The sequence below is a fragment of the Notothenia rossii genome (assembly GCF_949606895.1).
Source record: "Notothenia rossii genome assembly, chromosome: 12".
NCBI lineage: Eukaryota > Metazoa > Chordata > Actinopteri > Perciformes > Nototheniidae > Notothenia > Notothenia rossii.
The window spans coordinates 2544515-2568118 of record NC_136911.1 but is presented as its reverse complement, the minus strand read 5'-3'; the positions used below and the strand labels follow the sequence as shown (position 1 = coordinate 2568118).

General features: G+C 42.1%; 1 protein-coding gene across 6 annotated transcripts in view; it reads right to left on the bottom strand.

Moving 5' to 3' along the window:
* Window positions 1-23604, bottom strand: part of neto1l (neuropilin (NRP) and tolloid (TLL)-like 1, like) — an 84854-nt gene that overhangs the window by 19669 nt on the left and 41581 nt on the right. For all 6 annotated transcript variants that reach the window (XM_079662045.1, XM_079662046.1, XM_079662043.1 and 3 more), the window contains exons 5-6: window positions 7765-7806; window positions 6849-6976 (exon numbers count right to left, since the gene is read on the bottom strand). In XM_079662045.1, the coding sequence (XP_079518171.1) occupies window positions 6849-6976; window positions 7765-7806 (170 nt within the window). The remainder of the gene's footprint in view (window positions 1-6848; window positions 6977-7764; window positions 7807-23604) is intronic.

The following is a 23604-nucleotide window of genomic DNA, read 5'->3' as shown; positions in this document are numbered from 1 at the left end:
CCTGCTGCTTGTGCAAAGTCATTACACACTCGTATCAAATGAAGACTCAGACTGACAGAGGCCATTAGACTCATTATTCATATCAGTTGAGATAAAGCTAACACCTTGTTACATTTGGCACCAAGAGAAAGAAAGGTGTCCTCCATACAAAGTTCATTTCAGACCCTTTATTTGAAAATAATGGACTTCAAACACATGTATTAAAAGCATGGCAGATATAAGGACTATTTAATGACACTAACAATCCCTCGTTACTTCCCTATTGCCTGTGTATCATTGTCTGTCACTCATTCATCAGGCGGAGGTCGTCCAATCACAGTTCTGGTTCTGGTCCGATGCTCACAACACTCGCCGTCATTACGGCGGTTAATTGTGTGACAGCGAAATGTGACCGCTCAAATGCCCAACGAGGAAAGCTGCAGATGGAGGAGGATAATGGACCGAACTCGCCTTCAACAACATGAGAGGTGAAATGGATCTGAGAGAGAGGGGGGGGGGGACAAGCGAGTCGATTTCCCCCGGGGTTTTATATTAGTGTCAATAATCTTCCACCTCCAGACTTGTCATATTCAGCCACTGTGTGTGTGTGTGTGTGTGTGTGTGTATGTGTATGTGTATGTGTATGTGTGTGTGTGTGTGTGTGTATGTGTGTATGTGTGTATGTGTATGTGTATGTGTGTGTGTGTGTGTGTGTGTGTGTGTGTGTGTGTGTGTGTGTGTGTGTGTGTGTGTGTGTCTTTCCTGAAATGAATGTGTCCTTGTATTGATATCACCGTCTTAATCCCAGCAGGAGAGGGCCTCATGATGGGCGAGGCTCTGAAGACTTTACAGTGAAATGCTTTTGCGATGTTCTATCTCTATCCAATATTGCGCGGATTCCCACAATGAAATACAAAATATGGTTTCTCAATAACGTGGATGAACTTAGAAAGAATCAATGATGAGGTCATTGATCCGAGTCTTTACACGCCTTAACTTTCAAAGTATGAAGGACTTTTTGGAAGAAAGCTGTCAGCAATCACGCATTAAGAACGAGGAAAGTAGGTTTTATGGGTGGACAATGTTATTAAAAATGTCTCTATTCCATGCGGCTCGTTGCCAAAGAGGACTGATTTCATGGGTTATTGGTAAGGTTACAGTCAAGGTTCAAGAGGCCAGTAATGGGGAGAGGTAGCTATCAGCATGTTAATTAGCTCGCTCGTTCTCTCGTCAGCGAGCAGCAGGTAAATCAGACAAGAGCTTTTCCTCCCGCAGCACAAAGACTGCAGTTAGAGCAGCCGTCTGTAACCAGTAAAAGCTCATTCAATAGACCCATTACAAACACAACACATTGTTGATTAAGTACACTGGTTTTAAGAGACTTCATGTGGTGGTAATGGCTGGTTAAAATGTCAATGGTTTAAAAGCATAATCCTCCACATTGACCAAAGTACTGTAACTGATCTGTTTGATTTGCATGTGTTTTACACTGAGACTTTGTACACATTCATGGTCCAGAGGATGAATATTAGAAATATAAAGATGCCATATTATGCTTTTTCTGTGAACTATTTCAAAATATACTTGACGAATAGCACATGATTTGATACAACTATTCATGTGCACCTTTGAGTAAGACCTTTAACATCATATTGACGCTTCACTGGGGATGTAACGATATATCGAATATCGCGATATCGCGGAGAGACAATGCACAGTTTGACCCACTGCTGTCACCCATGGCCAAAGCATATCTCTCTGTCCCAGCAACATCAGTACCAACCAAGAGAGTTTTTTCCACAGCAGGGGATATTGTAAACGCCCACACATCCCAGCTGCTACCTGGAAATGTGGACACGCTCATATTCCTAAAAGATGACCTTGATGATGCTGAGTGAGTGAGTTAGAGTTGAGTTACTTGAAAAACTAAAGTGAAAATGTATTTATTCTATTGCAGGGTCTGGTTATTATTGTTGACACTTTAAAATCCTACTATCCTACTAAAATGCTGTACAAATCAGATTTATTATTTAATAAAGAAAAAAAAATTCAAGAAAAAAAATAAAAGAATTCACATTTTTTTCCTTTATTTTTCAAAATCGCGATAAATATCGTACCGTGGACTTTTTATCGCGATATTAATATTATTATTATTATTATTATATTATACAGATGTACTACTGTATCTTAAAATGTAACTGCATGAACTCTTAAAGTGCAGGACGGAAGGAAACAGCTAGCTTTGTTAGTGCTGACAGTTGCAGGTTTCACTTGTCAGAACCAAGAAACATTTTCAACTTCAATCAGTTTTTTAGCGTTACCAACCCAATGATGAAAGCATAAAATACTTGACTATGCTGCTACGTACAGTGAACCCTTTTATGTTGTAAAAGATTATACAGTAGTCCTACATCAGAAATGTCTTGTTTTTATGACATGGAAATGGTTCCTTGGCTCGTGTGCATCCCGCTGAGTTTATCAAGGGAAAACAAGAACTAGCATTTGTGATATATGTTCCTAACATTTGCCTGCACTTGAGTAATGTCTGATAGATGCTTGTTACTTTATTTGGCTTGGAAATAAAAAGAGGGACACGCTGCAATAAGAGTTGGGGTTTTTCTTGTGTCAGAACTCTTCTAACTGGCCGATGATGAAGACAAATCCGACTGCAGACGCCGTCACAAACCCAAATGACGGCAATGGATCAGATAGATACAATCACCAATTTGTAAGGCCAGAGATTGCTCTCTCCTGCAGGAAAATAGGCTGCCTCCTCATTGATTCCAATAACGACGCAGAATCCATCACTGACTGGGGCAGAATATGTTCTCAGTGTTTCCTTAAAAGGGGCCTGTAGCAGCGTGCATGCTGTTGATTATAGTCAGTATATGAATGTCCATATTTTGGCCATTATCATCAGGAAGGTGTCAGACATTGAAGGCCAGATGGCGAAAAACAGACGAGACACACATGATGAATGCAGCAACTGCTATGTGTCAAAATACAGGAAATATTCATCTACAAATAACAGCTGTCCGCTGAATTCGGACAGCTGAGAAGAAGAAATGATGCAAACAGAGAGCAGGAGATGAGAGAAGTGTGTATGTATATTAAAAGGTGATATTGTGTTGCCTTTAACTGCATGCTTCACGTTACTTTGGAAACCTAAAACTAATTAATTTCATTCGAGGTAGTCCTGCAGAACCGATTTACGGGAAGGAATCCAAATGACACAAGGTGGTGTAAGGCAATCCCATTATGGCATTCAAACTGCTGCAGTGCTGTCACTGGCAACAACACATGGTCATTACTGCTTACTTGCAGGAGGTATATCTTTCAGTCTGTGTCCCTGTTCTGTGGAGCCAACTCACCCTCACACCTCCTCTTAGTGCATTTAGACCTTTGATAAATGCATTATTGAGTATATCTTTCCCTTTTCCCCTTCCTTGCCATTTTTCCTCCTCCCCTCTCCTGCCTTCTCTCTAGAGTGCTCCGGTTTAATTAGAGCCTCCAGTGTAGGATGTGATTATCTCTCTGCTGTTTCAGGCACACATTGGGTGAAGTGCAGTCCTGTATCAGCATAGAGTCATAAAATCACGCCTACTGTACACAGCGGTCTCTCACTGCAGCAGCATGTGTGTGTTTTAAAAAGACACATTCTTATGGGTAATTGAGAGCGAGCAGTGGTGGTGGGTGTGAGGTCTTTAGGACAGACCCGTGCTAACATTTTTATTTGCTTCCTTGTCCATCAGAGCCAATGACAGTCAGGCTTTTGCCCTGCGAGACACACTCCTGCAGGGCTGAATATGACACTGATACAGACGGAGGAAAATACATCATACTGCCAGGCTCCATCACTCTGTCGTTCTTTCATACACAGCCACACACACACACACACACACACACACACACACACACACACACACACACACACACACACACACACACACACACACACACACACACACACACACACACACACACACACACACACACACACACACACACACACACACACACACACACACACACACACACACACACACACACACACACAATGCTATTTCGCGCAAAATTGACTTATTGTCCTCGTTGGTTCTGCAGCCTGACATGTGCTGGCTGACGTATGCAAACCACTTAGAGGCACGGAGGAATCAATGCTGCTTTTTTTGCATCGACCTTAACATTCAGCCGGGGCCAGGGTCCCTCCTATACCTGCTGCAACGTTTATTGGCTGGCTCCACATGAGTGCTGATGGTAAGGAGACTGGCTCTGGGTGGATGTCGCAGTCTTTTAGTTCCCGCGGCCTTGGGCATGAAAGTAAAGAGAAATCCGAAGGACGTTTCTGAACGGGAACCATGGGCGCCAGCAGGACAATAATACGACCCGAATAATACGTCAGATAAGAAGCTAAGAAATTGCTGTGGCCGTGAATCACAGCAATATTATCTGCAGGCAGGGCATATCATAAGAGTGCGTGTGTGTGTGTGTGTGTGTGTGTGTGTGTGTGTGTGTGTGTGTGTGTGTGTGTGTGTGTGTGTGTGTGTGTGTGTAGCACAGTGTGAATCAGTCGTCATCAGGGATGGGAGGATGTTTAATAGCTTCCCTAATGCGTGCTGTGTGACTGGAGAAAGAGCTCTGTGGTGGCGGAGGATAACATCTTGTAACGTTAACTAGCGCTGAATTAGTGAAACTGATAGTGACACGGTTAAGCAGCTGCATTATTTCACTCTGCGCACACTCTGAGGACTCATCCCAAAGTGAAAAGCCTTCATAGTAAGTCACTACTTCACATGTATTGATTGTGTTTCTTGCTATAACCTTGGTATAACCTTTAGGAAATGACACACACACACACACACACACACACACACACACACACACACACACACACACACACACACACACACACACACACACACACACACACACACACACACACACACACACACACACACACACACACACACACACACACACACACACACACACCACAACAAATCAGAGACTGCACTGACCTCCCAACCTTCAAGACTCACCTTTTCAGACTAGCTTTTAATGTGTGATTAAAGCTGTGTCCTTGTGATACATGGTGTTACCTCTGTGAAGCGTCTTTGAGCTCCTTGATAAATAAAATGTATTATAAGGGTTGAAGGATGTTTTTCTATCCGCGTTTTTACATTCTTACATAGGCTCGAAATGAGATCTTAAAAAAGCCTTTTAGTTACGAAGAAAGCCAACCAAACCTTTCAAAGTCTAAAAAAAACTGCAAGCCTCCTCAATCCTGTCCAAAGCCAAAGTAAAATGGTGGCTTTATTCTTTTAAATCAAGTCCTGCTACACTATTCCAGGAGTAGATTTACTGCAATGCGTATATGATCGAGCCATATGAGGAGTTTTAGAGTTTGTTAAATGTGCTTTTTTTTTTACTGCTGCTCAGGGACACTTTTAATCCGTTAGTTTTAATGCATTGCAGGTAGCTCGTGTAGATAAGAAAAAGCATGTCTGGGATGTAGTAAAGGTGTGTTTGTGTGTGTCAGTATTACTACTAAGACTTGCAGAGAAAACAAATACAGGCTGTAGGAGTCCTCGGGGTCAAACTGCATGGCAACGCTGTTTCATCAGCGCTAACTCTCCCTCCGTCTCTCCGTCTGCTTCCATCCCTTCATTCCTCTTGGCAACAGCTTGCTGATTACAAAAAAAAGGGGGGGTCTGACCTGGAGTAAACCCTGCTCCTATCTGTCTGACCCCAGCCGAGGAACAATCGCCCCGCAGCCACAGACCCTCACACCCTGCTGACAGCTGCACACTAACCCAGCAGCAGAATCAAAGCTTCCCGATGCAACCCCTGATCCAGAGTATGAGGGAATGCAAAGTGGAAACATGAAATTAAGATTAAAAAATGCTCAATAGAGTCTTAAAGTTGGGGCTGAAAGTTTCCCAAATATGTATTTTCCAGCGTCTATTCTCGTCCGCTCCTGTCTTCATCCCAACACAATTACATTTCCATTTTGTTCTGTGTGACATTTTCAGATTCGGCAGTAAATCTGATGGACGGATGTAGCTTAGCGTCACTGTCGTGGCTTCCTTTCTTGTTTTTCCATCAAAGCCACTAGACGCCTTAAACAGACATTCTTTTACTCGTTTTCTTTCCTTAGACAAGGAAGGAAGCCACGACATTGTTTATAGAGAGGTCGGCCTATGTCTAAACAGATCTAATTTGCAATAGAACTGTACCAGATATGTCCATACAACTACCGGTTAGTGTTCAATAGCACCTAGGCAATTCAGTAATGCTATATCTTTTAGGGATTTCTGTTTTCCTGATACATGAGAGTGATGGAGTCCTATGTTCCAATCACCAAAAAGTGCAATTTCCGTCTAAACTAAAGCTAAGTTTACAAGACTATAATTCAGTATTTTCTTAGGTAAATAATTGTCTGACTATTTGGTGATGTAGGACAGCCACCTGGTTCATACCTCAGCAAATCTGAAGAGGAAAAGAGAGGTCATTCTCAAGTTATGGGCTTTTTTAGTCACCTTTCCCATTCGGCCTGGTCTAATTTGGCTCTTTTTCAGGGATTGGGGATAGTTCTAAAGAACAACCCAAAATAAAATGTGACAACAATCAATTTCATTAATGGGAGACCCTAAAGATAAGAACAATCATTGTTGTGTTTTGTTCTACCTCGGGTAGGGGTATCTCCAAATCTGAGGGCCCTTCCTGCTAGACTAGCAGGTTGCCCATCACTGTCACTTTAGAGAAGGCGCCATGGGAACTGTAGTCTTTTATACTCTGGTTGACTACAAACGTCACGATTAGGTGGCCTTTCTTATCAAAACAAAACACTGGCTCTAACAGTCACTCACCTTGGAGCGAGGTGGAGCTCTGATGTACCATTTACAGTCCACGGCCTCCGAGGCGCCCGCCTTCCCGTCTCTGGTGATCTGATGAGACTCTACGATTCCTTCTGGACCCACCATGTCATACTGACAGGCTGCAACACACACACAGGCATAAACACACACACACACATATACAGGTGTGGATAAGCTAACTAACAAACGTGGAGCCACAACAAACAGACATATACCACCTATTTCTGTTATTGCTTATACACCACTGTATATATATTAAACCATGTTACATAATGTATGCAATGTACACTTTTTGAATTTTAACGTATTATGCTTATGTACGTAGTTTTTTGGAAACTTTTCATTTTAGTTGTATTGTACTTTTTTTCTGACATTCTTATTTATATATATATATTATGTATTTATTTCAATCTAAAAAGGACAATCACAAAACCTAATTTCCCCAGGATAAATAACGTATTCTCATTCAGAAAATATAAAAAATAACATTTACCTAGGACCTATTTCTGTTATTGCTTATACACCACTGTATCCATTTAGAAAAACATGTATACATAATTTTCTTTTAAATTTTAGAGTAACTTCTCACTTTTATTTAAATATATGTATTGTATTATACTGTATATTTGTATCTCACATTCTTCTTTAATTTTTTTTATTTTAAATTAAGATATTTAAAAAATGTTGGACTATCACAAAACCTAATTTCCCTGGGGGTTACAGTATAAAGTATTCGGATTCAGTTACACAACAAATTGCATTTAACTGGAGAAGACACAGTATATTCTTTTTGAGGTAAAATGAGTAGAAACATGAGAGGCAAAGAGAGAGAGAGAGAGAGAGAGAGAGAGAGAGAGAGAGAGAGAGAGAGAGAGAGAGGAGAGAGAGAGAGAGAGAGAATACCTACAGGGGAGAGGGGGGGGGACTCCCTGGTCTGCAAAGTCCGGATCTGAGGAGAAAACAGAAGAGAGGGGGGGGGGGGGGGGGGGGGGGGGGGCATTCATTGTTAATACATGAAAACAAAATTCTAACTGAAGCAAAAACAACCAGTTGTGCAGAGGGACTTCCTGCAGCACTTCAATGTCTGAAGTTGAACCTGAAAAACAACCTAATGTAGGACTTTTACATGCAGCATATTTACGTTTTATTATACGCACTGTAGTGGCTGTAGTCATTATGATGGGTGCAAAGAGTTCAAGGGACAACGTTTAAAGAGTGACCTGTGTGAGGTTCCTTCATGAAAACCAAAAGTCAACGTTTAATTTGGAGAACATGTTTCCCTCATGACATAACAATTGAGTTTTGCTGTATGGGATCCAGCATGCTATAGCACACACACTGATAATCCTTACACACTGATGTTAAGGATGTATAATGTGTGCTACAGTCATCCACCAACATTTCTAATTACAACTCCATACAGTTTAGGCTGATGTGAATGTTGCTTGTTTTTCAAATTTGTATGCATATACCAAATAAATGGAACGAGTGTATTGTAATCTACTATTATGAGGAAGGCAATAAGCTTCACATTTTATGTCAATCCCTCTGAAAAATGTTGCAAAATGTCAGTCTGTAAGTAGTGTTGCAAGTATGGCTGAAATGTTAAGGGTCACTTGTGTGCTTTATGCATTTAATAGCGTAATATAACCCTATATTTGCTACTTCCAGCACACTAATTAAAGCTGTGTGCAAAAGCCTTTTCCAGCCACATTAGAATCTGTGATAGTCGAGTGCATTATGTAACTGAAAAACTCATTTAGACCCAAAAAAGCACAGCTCTAAATTGCTGTTATGCTAACCAAATGATGAGAATGAGCCCACTTATGCAAAACACCCCCATTAGAGCTGTATGAGTCAAACTCTGGAATCAACCAAATTTACTGGCAATTAAGTCTTTGCAGGCAATGTGAGAGGAGCGGGGTCAAGACACTCTCTGGGGGTTTCATTCAACATGCTAATCAGAAGAACACGCAGCTGTATTTTACTGCAACTTTGAAAGTCATTTCTTTTAATTTGGTTTAATATAATAAGACCAGATACTCTTTCTTGGACAAAGTGTCTGTGAAACCATGTTTTCTGGGGGAGTCACAGCCGGTCTAACTAAAGCTGAAAGGCAAAAAGCTCACTGTGGAGTCACTAAAGACTTATATAAGATCACCACGGATAAAAACTGAGCTCAACAAATACGTTTAAGTCTTATTGTTGTTCCCAAAAAACACATCTGAAGCTTAAGAGATGAATAGCACATTATAAATATCCTGAAGAAAGGTTTCTAAACACCGTCTGGGACTATAATCCTTACCCAAACTGAGAATAAAAAACCTTAACAAAGCTGATGCCATACGTTTTGTCAGCTGAATAAGATCAGGGAAGCGTCTGGTGAAGTTTTGAAAGTCAGCTTGAATGGAAAAGCTTTTTTTTTTAATCTGTTGCAGTAAATTACATCAACAGGCTGAGGTGCGTTACCTCCTCTTGCTGCTGGAACTCCACAGTCTCCCCGCAGATTCAATATCACTCCTCAGACGACTTCACACAAGACAGAAATGGACTCTTGAACAATCTCTACTGTTCTTCCACGTCATCGTTTCTGAGTGCCCGCTGTGCAGGGACGTATACCCAGGCAGAATATCACATTCATCAGCCTCTAAAGCAGCACCTTATTCCAACGATTTTTAAACCCGATAAAAGGGAAATAATAATGGAAACTATAACAGAAGCAGCGGGATAATGGACTTATGTACCAATCTCTGAGCTAAGTTTGCTTTAATGGACGCCACCTTGTCGCCATGCCATGAAAATCACTGTTATTTGAAAATTATCCATCCTGCTGATTCCATTTTATTCCAGAGCAGCAACAGTGCCTTTAAAGAAGCCTGTTCGCTGTGAGCTGTGGGCTGCATTCATTGGACGAGGAGAATACAGGGAACACAAAAAGGCTTCACATGTGCTCTGACTGTTGGCTACCTCTGACTGAGCCCAGTGTGGAACATGAGGTCTGATTGCACAGCGGGAACCTTTGGCATAAATGTCACCGCCTTTATGTCCGCCCCAACTTTTCTGTCTAGACCCAGAGCTTCAGTGTGTGTGTGCTCTCCGGACAACAACAAAAAAACAGGTCATTCGGTGTGTGTGATGATGACACTCGCTGCATGAAGAGAGTCTTGGTCTTTTTAGAAATTAAAATCAATGTTGATATGGCGTAATTTGAATTAAATACACTATTTGATTTAAATCAGTTTTACTCTGAAAAACCGGAAGTTCACTAACTATTAACTTGACACTTTTATTCTGAAAATTCGTCACTTCTGGTTAGCATTTAGCATCTGGCGGAATCATACGATTTCAAACCTTGAACCAAGGTGAAATGACATGTGATGTTGTAAACTGAGCACACTGGGATTAGCACTCATTTATTGACGCTGAATAATGTGTAGCAGGGAATGTTTAAATAACCACAGACACCAGAATGATGCAATTTAGCAACAGAAAAAGGCAGGAATTGCATTGGACCCGCCCCCCGACGACGCCGGCCAATAGGAGAAGACCTCAGATGACAACAGGAAGAGCAAGCCAAGAATTGATCTCTTCTACCCCCTGACCTGTACTGACCGGTCGTTGGATGTGGAGAGCGCCTCCACTCGCACATTTCATTTTGTACACCACCGCATCCTTTTTGTAATTAAATGCTGTTAACTTTTATAAGCTTCCCTTGACTCTTTTCAGTCTGTCCTGCCTTCAGGGTTCTAGAATTGCTTTCAGTCTGAAACTACGATACGATAATACTTTAATGGTCAGATCAAGTCTGACATTTGACTTGCATCACTATCAAGACACAATACATGAAAAACAAACATTTAACATAACAGCACAATCAGTGACAGAAAACATTTTCAATGACGTTCAATTAGCGTGCATTTGATGTGGGATTTAGCTCTAGAAACTCCACCTAAGGCTGCAGCAAAGCTTCTCTCCTTGACGCAGTAAAACATTCATGTGAACACAAAAGCATTCAGAAGAGCCTCTGAGGCTTTCACTGCAGATACTCACGATTAATTGTTGCTTTCAACTAAACTCAAAGGATCCTATCTTTAAAAGGCTCAACAGGAACTGCGGTTCAATTTAAGGTGGCCCCTCTGGCCTTGGTACTGCTAACTGGTAGTGAACAACGTTTTATTTGTCTGATGGGAAAGCGATGCTCTGCTTGGTGGGCCGTAAACGTCGACAAAGAAAGTGATTTTTATTTTTAAGAGCAAGACACAGATGTCTATCATTTCTCGTCTCTCAATTCCCTCAGAAGTGAATCAAAGCTGTCTAACCTCGTCCGTTATCCAGACAATATGGTCACTTATAATCAAATATTCACATTGAGAGGCTAGATTAACCCCTTGGAAAATGTGCCACTGTACCGTAGAAATTATTTAAAGGGATCTATCCTGCAAAATGCACTTTTGTACGTCTTTTAAACATGAACATGTGTCCCCGGTGTTCCAGGGAACTCACCAAGTGTCAGAAAACACAACCCTCTCTATTTTCCTCCTTACCCAAATCTCTTAAAAAGGGGCTGCAACGGATCTGATACAGACTGATCCAGATTTGAACACTTCTATGACGTCACAGAAGTGGCGCTACGGCTATTGGGCCAACTTCACCAATCAGGAGGAGACAGCCACGGACATTGCCGTTGGAAAGCGCTGGAGATGCTGTAGTACATATGCCAGGCCTGTAGATGGTGCTGTTCTCACAGAATCAGCCCATGATGCAAAGACAGTGTTACATTGAGCGAAATGAGGAATGGCTAAAATGCATGATCTGTTTGGTATTTTGAAAAATAAAAAGTATAATATGCCTTATATAGTTATGGTCCTACACTATATTATTCAAAATATAGCATGATAGGTCCACTTTAACTTGCGACAAATCAATATGACGGGTGTTAGCTGCAAACCTTTTAAAAGAAAAACTGTTGGACGGACATTTTAGGAAAATCTTCAAGCTCAATAAGAAGATTGATTCCCTTTAATAAATGTAAGGTAAATATGAAGCTAAAGCAAGTGGACTAAAGGAGATGTAATGTTGCTGCTAAGTGGATTTGACCTTGGTAGCGAACCAGGCTAGCTGTTAGTCTTTATGCTAAGCTATGCTAATCGTCTCATTGCTGCAACATCATATTTAACAAACACATCTTATATCTAATTTTCCGTCACTAAAACAGTGAATATTTCCCGATAATGTCGACCTGTGCAGTCTATTTGTCCCGTGATCCTCATCATGTGTGTGCTCCTCTGGTTTGTCGAGGTGTATGAGGCGAGCAGACAGGAAGGAGTGATGGGAAAATCAAAGTGAAAGACAGTTAATGAAACGGCGACCTTCAGGTCATGTGTTCTCGTTGCCTCAGAGATTTATTATTGGGCTTTCGGCATCACTTAACCCGCCGCGATCACAAGGCCAAGCATGATATACACACACACACACACAAGGCCAAGCATGATATACACACACACACACACACACACACACACACACACACACACACACACACAAGGCCAAGCATGATATATATACACACACACACACACACACACACACACACACACACACACACACACACACACACACACACACACACACACACACACACACACACACACACACACACACACACACACACACACACACACACACACACACACACACACACACACACACACACACACACACACACACACACACACACACACACACACACACACACACACACACACACACACACACACACACACACACACACACACTTGATGATTCCTGAGTTCCCACTCAGAGGATGCTGTGCTTGTAAATGTCTCTTGCTGCGACCCTTGACCTTTTTGAGGCTCCAGCTTCTGAATTTCAATCAGGTGAGTTCCTTCCCCTGCTCCATCAATCACCCCCCCTCCCCTCCTTGATCAATCGATCCAATCAATTACATGGATTGATCAAATGATGGATGAACTAAATAAATGTGTGTTCTCAGCACACGTGTGAAATATTTGATTTACCAGGTTACTTCAAGCTGTACGGTGAATAATAAATAATACTATGAAAACACACTCTCTCTGCACTGCAGCTGCATTCAGAGTACACACACACACACACACACACACACACACACACACACACACACACACACACACACACACACTTCATAAAGCTCCACTAAGAGTGTAATCTTCTGCAGCTTACTCTTTGCAACAGAAAATGCTCACTTTAAAGCCCCGGGTCAGACGGTAAGTTGCCCTCCAGCTGCCGAAGGGAATTGATCTCATTAATATCTATACCGTCATATCAACTCGTCTATTACCAGTGCTCAGGGAGCTCTATGCAAGTCAATGGGACTCCCTGTTGGTTAGCCAAGGGGTCCTGGTGTGTGAGGGGCTCCGTGGATTGGTCCATTTGGGCCAATCCGGTCATTTGTTGTTGATCTGGGTGTTCACACGTCACATAACCCAGGAAGCAAACAATGCAAAAAGAGAAATGTCCAACGAGGCGTTCTGGGGCAGCACAGACAGGTCTTCTCTGTGTTAGAGTTTTACTCGCTACAGGGTGTACTTTGAGGTTTTGTGACTCTGCAGACCGGTTACATGCAGAAAAACCTTCATAACACACAAGGGGACGGGTGATAACCAGGAAAGCATGACATGGGACCTTTAAGGTCTGAAAATAAATTAAAAGATGGATTTATTCAACTTTCTCACCATTAATTAACATTTGTATTCTTCCTCAAGGCTGAAGAGTTTTCTTGTTGTCACTGCCTTTTATTAAATCAAATTATTCATGTCCTACACTGCACTGTAACTTTGTTATTGTATTTTAAACCTGTAGTATTGCCTTTTTAGCTTGTTTTACTTTATATTCCCTTGGTTCTTCGCAGACTTTTATTAATATACTTAAATGCCAATGCGCCAATGGGCATTATATGTTTTAATATTTGTGTAAAGCACTTTAAATTGTGTTGAAATATGCTGTATAAAAACACCTGCCTTGAGCTTTAATGCATCTAATAACTCAATAGCCGCTTTCACACCAAGTACTTTGCCGTACTTAGTGCCCTGGCACTTAGTACCCCAGGGCACTACTGTAAGTACCAATCACGTTAACACCGGAATAACTCCCTGAGGGAGGATTAGGCAAATGAAGCCGCTGACGTCACTTCTTCTTCTTCTGCTTTGGGTTTACTGGCAGGCCGCGAACCACTTCACGGCGTATACTGCCACCCGAAGTCCCCGGCCGGAAGTCCCCGGAGTTGGGAGCAGCTTCTACTGAAGCCTTCAGAGTAAATCGCCAGAACGCCGACACCTCCTCATCACCACCGCTCCCATGTTTTCTTTTGTGTTGCCATAAGTTAGTCTCTCTCCGTTGGTGCACGGGGCTAATGCTAATGCTAATAATGCTAATGCCAGCAAATACAATGGCGGCTTCACAAAACTTTTCAGAGTTTTACAGGGCGTGGTTTGCAATTCGCCCAGCCAATAGAAATTGGTACTTTTTTGGTAGTACCACCTCTCTAGCAGGCACTAAAAATGGGGGTAAAAGTTCCCGGCACTAAGTACTCTTTTTGGTGTGAACGCGACATAAAGGGTACTAACGGAACTAAAGGGGAAAAGTACTCCGGTGGGAACGCGCCTAATGCAACTTCTCTCAAAGTTTGCTGTTTTTTTTAAAGCGCTCTCCACCTCATCAAAAAGCAAATCACTCATCATCCGAGTATCCAAAACATGTGTGGCACCTGTGAAACAAACCAAACCCAGAGAGCATCGTTTACAGAAGTTATTTGCAACATGCCTCCAGAATTAAAAAAGCAGCAGCTTGCAAACAGCAGCTTAAATACGCTCATCACATTGCTTTCAAAAATATGCTCGCAGTGCGGCGACAGTAATTCACTCTGACAGCCAGACATAAAAAGAATCATTAGGAATTTGTTCTGGTAAAGAATGACTAAACCAATGATGAGTATGCGCTGGGTTTGGCTGCGACCTTTATTTAGAAAGCACTGCGAATGAAAAGGGGACTAGCAGAAGTGTCAGGAGATGCAAATGTCCCTCCCTGAAGTATTGCTCTTCAGCACAAAGACACAACACTATGTTTTATTAATAAGACACCACACTACGTCTCCTTTGGATTTGAGCTCTGCCTCGTCCCCTCAGTGTGAGCTGCTGACTGTAATGTATGTTAAACAGCGTATGAATGAATGCTTATCTGTGTGTGGCAATATTCCAGAACACAAAAACTCAATTTCCCAGCGGCCTCATTTCCTCTCGCTGCTCGGCGGTGACATTTAAATAAGCACCTGATTAATAATCTCCGCCAAAGTGGTTGATCAAGCTAATGAAAGGCGGCCATTAATCACACTGTGGCTGGAGCTGTGGAGACGGGAAGAGAGATGGGGAGGAGAAGGAAACATTTCCACACTTTGATTACTTCCAGCTCTTTCAATCACAACTAAAGCACCATTTTGGCAGAGGTGATTGTCTCTGTCATTTTCTTTCACAGAGCGCTATTGAGTCTGCAGTTTCCAATCTAGCAGGTCGGCAGGCTTCCAACTTCAAAAACAAGCACACATTCAGAGGTGGAAGTAAAAGTAGATGTACTAAATTGTAAAAAATACTTTGTTACAAATAAAAGTCCTCCATTTAAAACCTTAATCAGGTAAAAGTACAACGGAATTGGCATCAAAATATACTCAAAGTTAGTCAATTCACTATTTTTCTTACTTAACAATTCATTTATTTACAATATGTTAACGTTACAGGCTCCTTCAATACTTAATACATTCACTTAAATGTTGTTACGATACTGATACTTGTATTCTGGTTTGCATATTTCAATGCGATACTTTAGTGAATGTACTTTATATATTTCCCATCACTGCACACAGGCTACACAACAACAACAGCCTGAGCAAACAAAAGGTATAAACACATCTGGGTATTTTTTCTGTTGTGAAGATTAGTAATCCCACAGGACGGAGCTTTGTTGACCCTGCTGTGAAAAGAGGAGGATTCACACACCCTGGGTGTCATGGCCGCTGAGCTGGGCCTCTGCCCGAACAGAGATTAGTGACAACAAACACACACACACCAGCAACACCAAACACACACACCAAACACACACCAGCAACACCAAAACACACACTAAACACACAACAAACACACACCAGCAACACCAAACACACACACCAAACACACACCAGCAACACCAAAACACACACCAAAACACACACTAAACACACAACAAATACACACAAGCAACACCAAACACACACCAACAACACCAAACACACACCAAACACAAACCAACAACAGTAAATACACCAAACACACACCAGCAACACCAAACACACACCAACACATACACACCAAACAACACCAAACACACACCAGCAAACACACACCAGCAACACCAAACACGCACCAGCAAACACACACCAGCAACACCAAACACACACCAGCAACACCAAACACACACCAGCAACACCAAACACACACCAGCAACACAAACACACACCAAACACAAACCAACAACAGTAAATACACCAAACACACACCAGCAACACCAAACACACACCAGCAACACCAAACACACACCAAACACAAACCAACAACAGTAAATACACCAAACACACACCAGCAACACCAAACACACACCAACACATACACACCAAACAACACCAAACACACACCAGCAAACACACACCAGCAACACCAAACACGCACCAGCAAACACGTACCAAACACATACCAAACACACACCAAACACACACCAGCAAACACACACCAGCAACACCAAACACACACCAGCAACACCAAACACACACCAGCAACACCACACACACACCACCAAACAACACCAACACACACACACACACACACACCAAACAACACCAGCAACACCAAACACACACCAGCAACACCAAACACACACCAGCAACACCAAAACACACACCAACAAACAACACCAACACACACACACACACACACACCAAACAACACCAAAACACACACCACCAAACACACACCAAACAACACCAACACACACACACACCAAACAACACCAAACACACACCAGCAAACACGCCAAACACACACCAAACAACAGCAAACAAACACCACCAAACAAACAACCAACAGCAAACAAACACCAAACACACACCAAACACACACCAGCAACACCAAACACACACCAGCAAACACACACCAAACACACACCAGCAAAGACATACCAGCAAACACACACCAACAACACCAAACACACACCACCAAACACACACCAGTAAACACACACCAACAACACCAAACACACACCAGCAACACCAAACACACACCAGCAAACACACACCAACAACACCAAACACACACCAGCAACACCAAACACACACCAGCAACACCAAACACACACCAAACACACACCAGCAAACACCAAACACATACCAGCAAACTCACCAACACACCAGCAAACACACACCAGCAAACACGCCAAACACACACCAAACACACTCCAAACAACAGCAAACAAACTCCACCAAACAAACAACACCAAACACACACCACCAAACACACACCACCAAACACACACCAAACACACTAAAACTGTCTGCAGAGGAACAGAGTGTGTGTTTCGTGTTCGTTGGGCACAAACTGACAATGTTTCTGTTGTTTATGCAGGGAAGCTTAACTCTTTTCAAACCGGCATTAATGCAGCCTGCCCTTGGATCGCCCTGTATTTATCAAAGCAGCCGCCAACACTAAAACACACTGAGTGCAAAATATGGTGCCATATGTACACATACTTTAGAAAACCCAGGCTTGACAAACACACAACACAGAAATACTCTCATGGTGCTGTTTACTGAATCTGGTTCATGCCTTTGTTTGCAGTGCGAAAGCTGAGAGAAATTGGCGTCTTTTCAAAAAAGAATTAAGGTTGTTTTTTGGCATGTTATGATCACGTTCTGTGTGAAAACGACCATGACAAAAATGATTAATTGTGAAAGTGTGTAAAGATCTAACATTTCAGAATATCCGTTAACATAATCCGTGTGAAGTGTGGAATATATCATATGTTAATAATACGGTAAATGGCTTGTATTTATATAGTGCTTTCCCAGTCTTTCAGCACCTCAAAGCTCTTTACACATAATAGTAATAATTAATCCATTCACACACATCCATGCAAAGGCAAAGGCTGGCATACACCTGCTCAGGGAGACCAACACACTCACACACACTCACACACACACACTCACCATACTTGCCAACCTTAAGACCTCAGAAATCGGGAGCACGGGAGCATTTCAAAATGCAAAATGGGGGGGGGGGGGGGGGGGGGGTGCTAGTGGATCGCCGGAGCTGTTAGATTAACATTAATTAACATGCTTATTGTAGTTGTAGTAGGGCTGGACCTGTAAGGAGTGAGCAGAGAGTAGAGTAGTTGTCGATTCTTTTTCTGTTTTCTGTGAAGATCTGGCTCACCCTCTCAGACTTTGAGTTGCGCGCGCTACTAAAGAGACGTGTTACCATGGAAACCAAACAATGGTGTAGCTGTATTAAAGTCCGAGTGGAAACAGTCGTGTGTACATCTGATTTTGTCAGAAATCGGGAGAAATGCGGTAGAAATATGACCCCGGGAGGAAACCGGGAGAGGGCAATGAAATCGGGAGTCTCCCGCGAAAATCGGGAGGGTTGACAAGTATGACACTCACACACTGCTGGGAGTAATTTGGGGTTTGCCTATGAACCACAGACCAGCAATAGTCTCTTATGGTGGAATATAAGTGTGCAGGTAAGACGGTTAAAGTGGGTAAACCTTGGAAAAGCTGCATAATATTCCCCAGACCTACCATCAACCATCAAAGGTTAAAATAGGTCCTTTTCAAAGCACTTAACCCCAATACTGTTTGTCACACTGCTGGTGCTCAGTATGCAGAAACATGAGTTCAAGGGACTAACTGATGCAGCACTTCAGGTTCAGATCGATTTCAAGAACTTGTGTGTGTGTGTGTGTGTGTGTGTGTGTGTGTGTGTGTGTGTGTGTGTGTGTGTGTGTGTGTGTGTGTGTGTGTGTGTGTGTGTGTGTGTGTGTGTGTGGGTGTGGGTGTGTGTGTGTGAACTGCAGCTTCATGTGATACATTATTGATCTCCATAAGGGCGGCAGGTATAGAACAGGATACAGTGTCAGATTCAAGGACGAGCAAAATCATGAAACCTCAGGGTCATCTGGTTCATGTTCAACATAAAACCAGTGGATTATACTCTGCAGGACCCCAATGGTGCTGTACAATGAAATAAGGAATAGATTAATGAATTAAAATTAAGTATATTTATGAAATTAAAGAATTAAACATGTGAATAAGTTTAGGTACAACATTGATATAGCTGTTTTTCCTTGTTTGAGTGTGCGTGCGTGCGTGTGTGTGTGTATGTGGTTGTGTGTGTGGTTGTGTGTGTGTGTGTGCGTGCGTGTGTGTGTGTGTATGTGGTTGTGTGTGTGTGTGTGTGTGTGTGTATGTGGTTGTGTGTGTGGTTGTGTGTGTGTGTGTGCGTGTGTGCGTGTGTGTGTATGTGGTTGTGTGTGTGTGTGTGTGTGTGTGTGTGTGTGTGTGTGTGTGTGTGTGTGTGTGTGTGTGTGTGTATGTAACCATAACAACCCCTCTAGCCTGCAGAGATAGAGCAAATACGTTTTACAAAATTGTTTTTCTTTCAACAGTTCTTTTTTTCACAAAAGTTAATATCCACAATTTCATGTTATTGGATGTGTCCCTTAAAATGAAAAGTTGTTTGTTGAAATGTCGGACACAAGTAAAGCCTTTTTGGGGATCCTATTAAATTTAAGATTACATAACAAACATATTTGACAAGCGTTGGATGATGAAAAATGTGTTTTGTGAAATAAAATAGCTGCTTTGAGAGGTTTCAGACACACAGAGACCTTTACTGCCTGAGCAGGTGTTTTCTTTTTCCTTCTGAACTTTAATTTTAATATTTTAACACATATATTAGCATACCGCATATGCCAATATAATACATTCCCATTTTAAATATGTAAATATGACATTCAACTGTGTGATTACAGATTATGCTATTTTAATGAATGCACATATATTATATTTCCATATGGGAACAATAAATTGCATTGTGAAACCTCTCTGATGTGGTTTAATGTGTTTTAATTGTGTTCACTTACTCCCTTAATTAGATTTGATTTCATTGACTTAAATGTCACACTCCTCTCCAGCCCATTGAGCACGTTGGCGTCGCTGGAGAAAACCTCTTATTTGTTAAATGAATCTGCTCATTTGTCCAATAATCCATCTCTCTGTGTTTTGTTCCTGTAACATTTCTGCTTTTACAGGATGGAACAAAATGCAGAGACACAATGACACATGGAATAAAAGTGTCCATTAAGATGCTTGCTTTGAAAGGAGAGCAGGAAGTCACTTCATTTCAAACGTTTTACTCAGTGAAGGATTTCAGAATCTGTGTGTGTGTGTGTGCGTGTGCGTGTGCGTGTGCGTGTGTGTGTGTGTGTGTGTGTGTGTATGTGTGTGTGTGTGTGTGTGTGTGAGCTCTTGGTCAAACTGTTAACTGCTTTTCTCCCTTTCTTCCTCCCATAATACCTCTGGGAAAACAATGACAAGGACACAAAGCAATGCTACTCCAGCACCTTGTGAACAATGTACCCCCAGTATATATATGCGTGTGTGTGTGTGTGTGTGTGTGTGTGTGTGTGTGTGTGTGTGTGTGTGTGTGTGTGTGTGTGTGTGTGTGTGTGTGTGTGTGTGTGTGTGTGTGTGTGTGTGTGTGTGTGTGTGTGTGTGTGTGTGTGTGTGTGTGTGTGTGTGTGTCTGTGTGTGTGTGTGTGTTCTGGTATACTGCAGCGGTGTAGTTGTGTCATGGTTGCTGTGCATGCTGCAGAGCTTTCAACTATGTCACTGTTGGGTGTTATTTGTAACACTGCATCGATAGGACAATCATATGCTGTGTTCATGTTCCTCCACGTAGAGGAAGAAGCAGCTTGCTTGTTAGGGGATTCAAAGATGCCGGCAGATGTTCTGTAACAGTGTTATGATGAATGGCTGTGAAACCCTGTGGTTCAGGCTGCTGGTAAAGTGTTGTTAACTAATGCTTCCTCTGAGTCATCGTCTCCATCTACGGATGCCTCTTTCCTCCTGGTGTCATATTTGGCAGACAGTGACAAATAATTTAATAATGTGCTTTTGTGCGTTGGCTTTGTAGCTGTGCATTTACACGATTAGCTAGCTAGCTCGCAGGTTAGTGAATGACAGCAAGATAAAGGACTTTTGTTCCTTGTAGAAAACAGCGCTTCACCAGGAACAACAATAGCACAAAAGGAGACACTGCCTTAAAGGCTAAACTCAGGGAACTAGCGAACGCCACATCAAAGTCTGTTTTCAGGCTTCTGCATTTGTGCACATTTAAATTAAGCCTATGTTCAAAATTAGATAAATTGCCTCAAGTGACATCAGTTGGAGCTAAAAAATAGCATTTCTGTTCTTCTGCATACATTCTGACACTGTTATTGTTAAACTGTCCATCGTGCGCCCGACATCATTTTATAAGTGTACCGCTCAACCTGTGAAATACTGTTTTAGTGCCATATATTTTATATCTGCATAAAAGCACCACTACACTGTTTATGCAGCTTCATTATATTGCAATCCAATTTGTGCTTTGTCAACGCAGAGTGCACGTTTTGTTTTGAGTGCATTTGAGTGTGTAAACCTCTTGAGTGTGTGTGTGTGTGTGTGTGTGCATGTGTGTGTGTGTGCATGTGAGTGTGTGTGTGTGAGTGTGTGTGTATAAAAAGCAGTGATGGTGCAGGCGGGAACCCATTCCTGATGGAGCAGTTAGTCGTCCCGAGGCATCACAGGTGTTTCTATCTAAGTGACGTCCCAATGACAGACAGATTCCATCCCCTTTCCATTTGGGCAACCATGCAATAAATCAACCCAACATCGCCACTCTGCCACTCATTACTGCACCAAGAGAGACTGCAGGCGCAGAGAGGGGGGGGGGGAGGGGGCGCAGGGACATAAAGGGACAGAGCGAGGACACTTCTGCTGATCTGCAAACAATGCAGCCCCAGGAAAGGTAATTTGAGAGTCTGATTGCTTTCTAGAGATAGTGTTTCATTTCGCTGTCATGGAATTATGAGAGGTGGCAGACTCCTGTCTCAATGTTCACTGCGTCTGTTCCTGATGGCCCGGGGGGGAATCAATGGCTCACAGACTTTTCTACGCCAACAACGGGGTTCAATTTGACCCGGCGGGGTGATCAAATGCAGCCAAGCACACTTTAGCTAGCGGCCAACACAAACACAAGTGGATTTAAGAGAGGAAGGCAGAACTAATTATTTGCAGCGTTAGCATTATGGTAACATGCTTTAGGATTAGAATGTGATTTCAGGGGGAAATCGAGTGTTATATTAGCCTTTAAATAGAGTGAGTCAGCAGAGGCAAATAAAAGACAGAAGCGTTTCAATCAGCGGAGAGAAAGACGGGCGGCGAGAGATTATCGGAGACAGATTAAGAAACAGGGAGGACGAGGATGCAGATTGAGAGTTTGGCCTCAGAGCGTCACGCTTTTTATTCCACTTTTCCGTCACTTAAGTGCCCACATATTGTTGAAGAGAAACAGGTTTTACAGCTGCATTAAGAATATGAAACCATCAGTGAGTGCACAGCAACATGAGGCAGAGGCAGAGGAAGGTGTAAAGCCTGCACTGCTGGTAACAATCAAACCTGTCAGATGTGATGGAAACCTCTCAGACATTCACGTTCCCTGTGAGAATATAATCTCTAGAACAATGCAACAGCTTCTTAAAGGTAGTGAAGTTTACTGCAGTGGTGACGCATTTCCTTTGAGGAGAAACCCAAGAGAGGATTTACACGTGGAGAACTTCAGGAAACACAACATGTTATCCAAAACAGAGACCGACACATGTTTAATAGTCTAATAGAGACAGTATTAATAAGTAATGTTGCACCTATGGCGAATAAATTAATCAGTATTCTAAAGTAATCTTTTGGACGAGCATATGTTCACCTATACAAAAGGCTTTCACAAAATGTAGTCAGCTAACTAAGATGGGAGGTGTTACTTTTAACATATTACGAAGTGAAAATCCTTTGCACATTGTAATGTTCGTGATTCAGATTTGTATTCCTAGGCTTGGGCCTCTGATAGGAGTTTCATTTACCCTAAAGAAATGTGGAAAATATGCATTCAAGTTGCATCATGGGAAGTGTAGGATCCAGTTATTACAGAGCTTTGGGACTAAACGCAGCATATTTTGGACTCTAACGCATTGAATTTGGCCACTGTTTTTTTATATAATCCATTTGTTGCATGACCTCTCTTTTTGTTATCTATTTAAGGTGCTAGAGATTTATCATTTAATAGGATTTGGAGGCTTTTTTGCTGAAATAGACGTCTACTGTGACCCAAGATGAGGCTACCAGGGAGACTGAGCCAAAAGGTGAACTAGTAACTTTGTGAATCCAAGAAAGGGGAGAAAGACGCTCTGAGGAGAATGTCTGTATATATGGGTTCATTACTGCGAATGACCCCTAAGTATACAATTGTGCAGAAGCCTGAAGTCATAAATCCAACTGCACCTATCGCTGTATATTCTGTGTATACATGTACAGCAAAACAGGACTATCATCCGTGTGCAGTTTGCAGACTTGGAA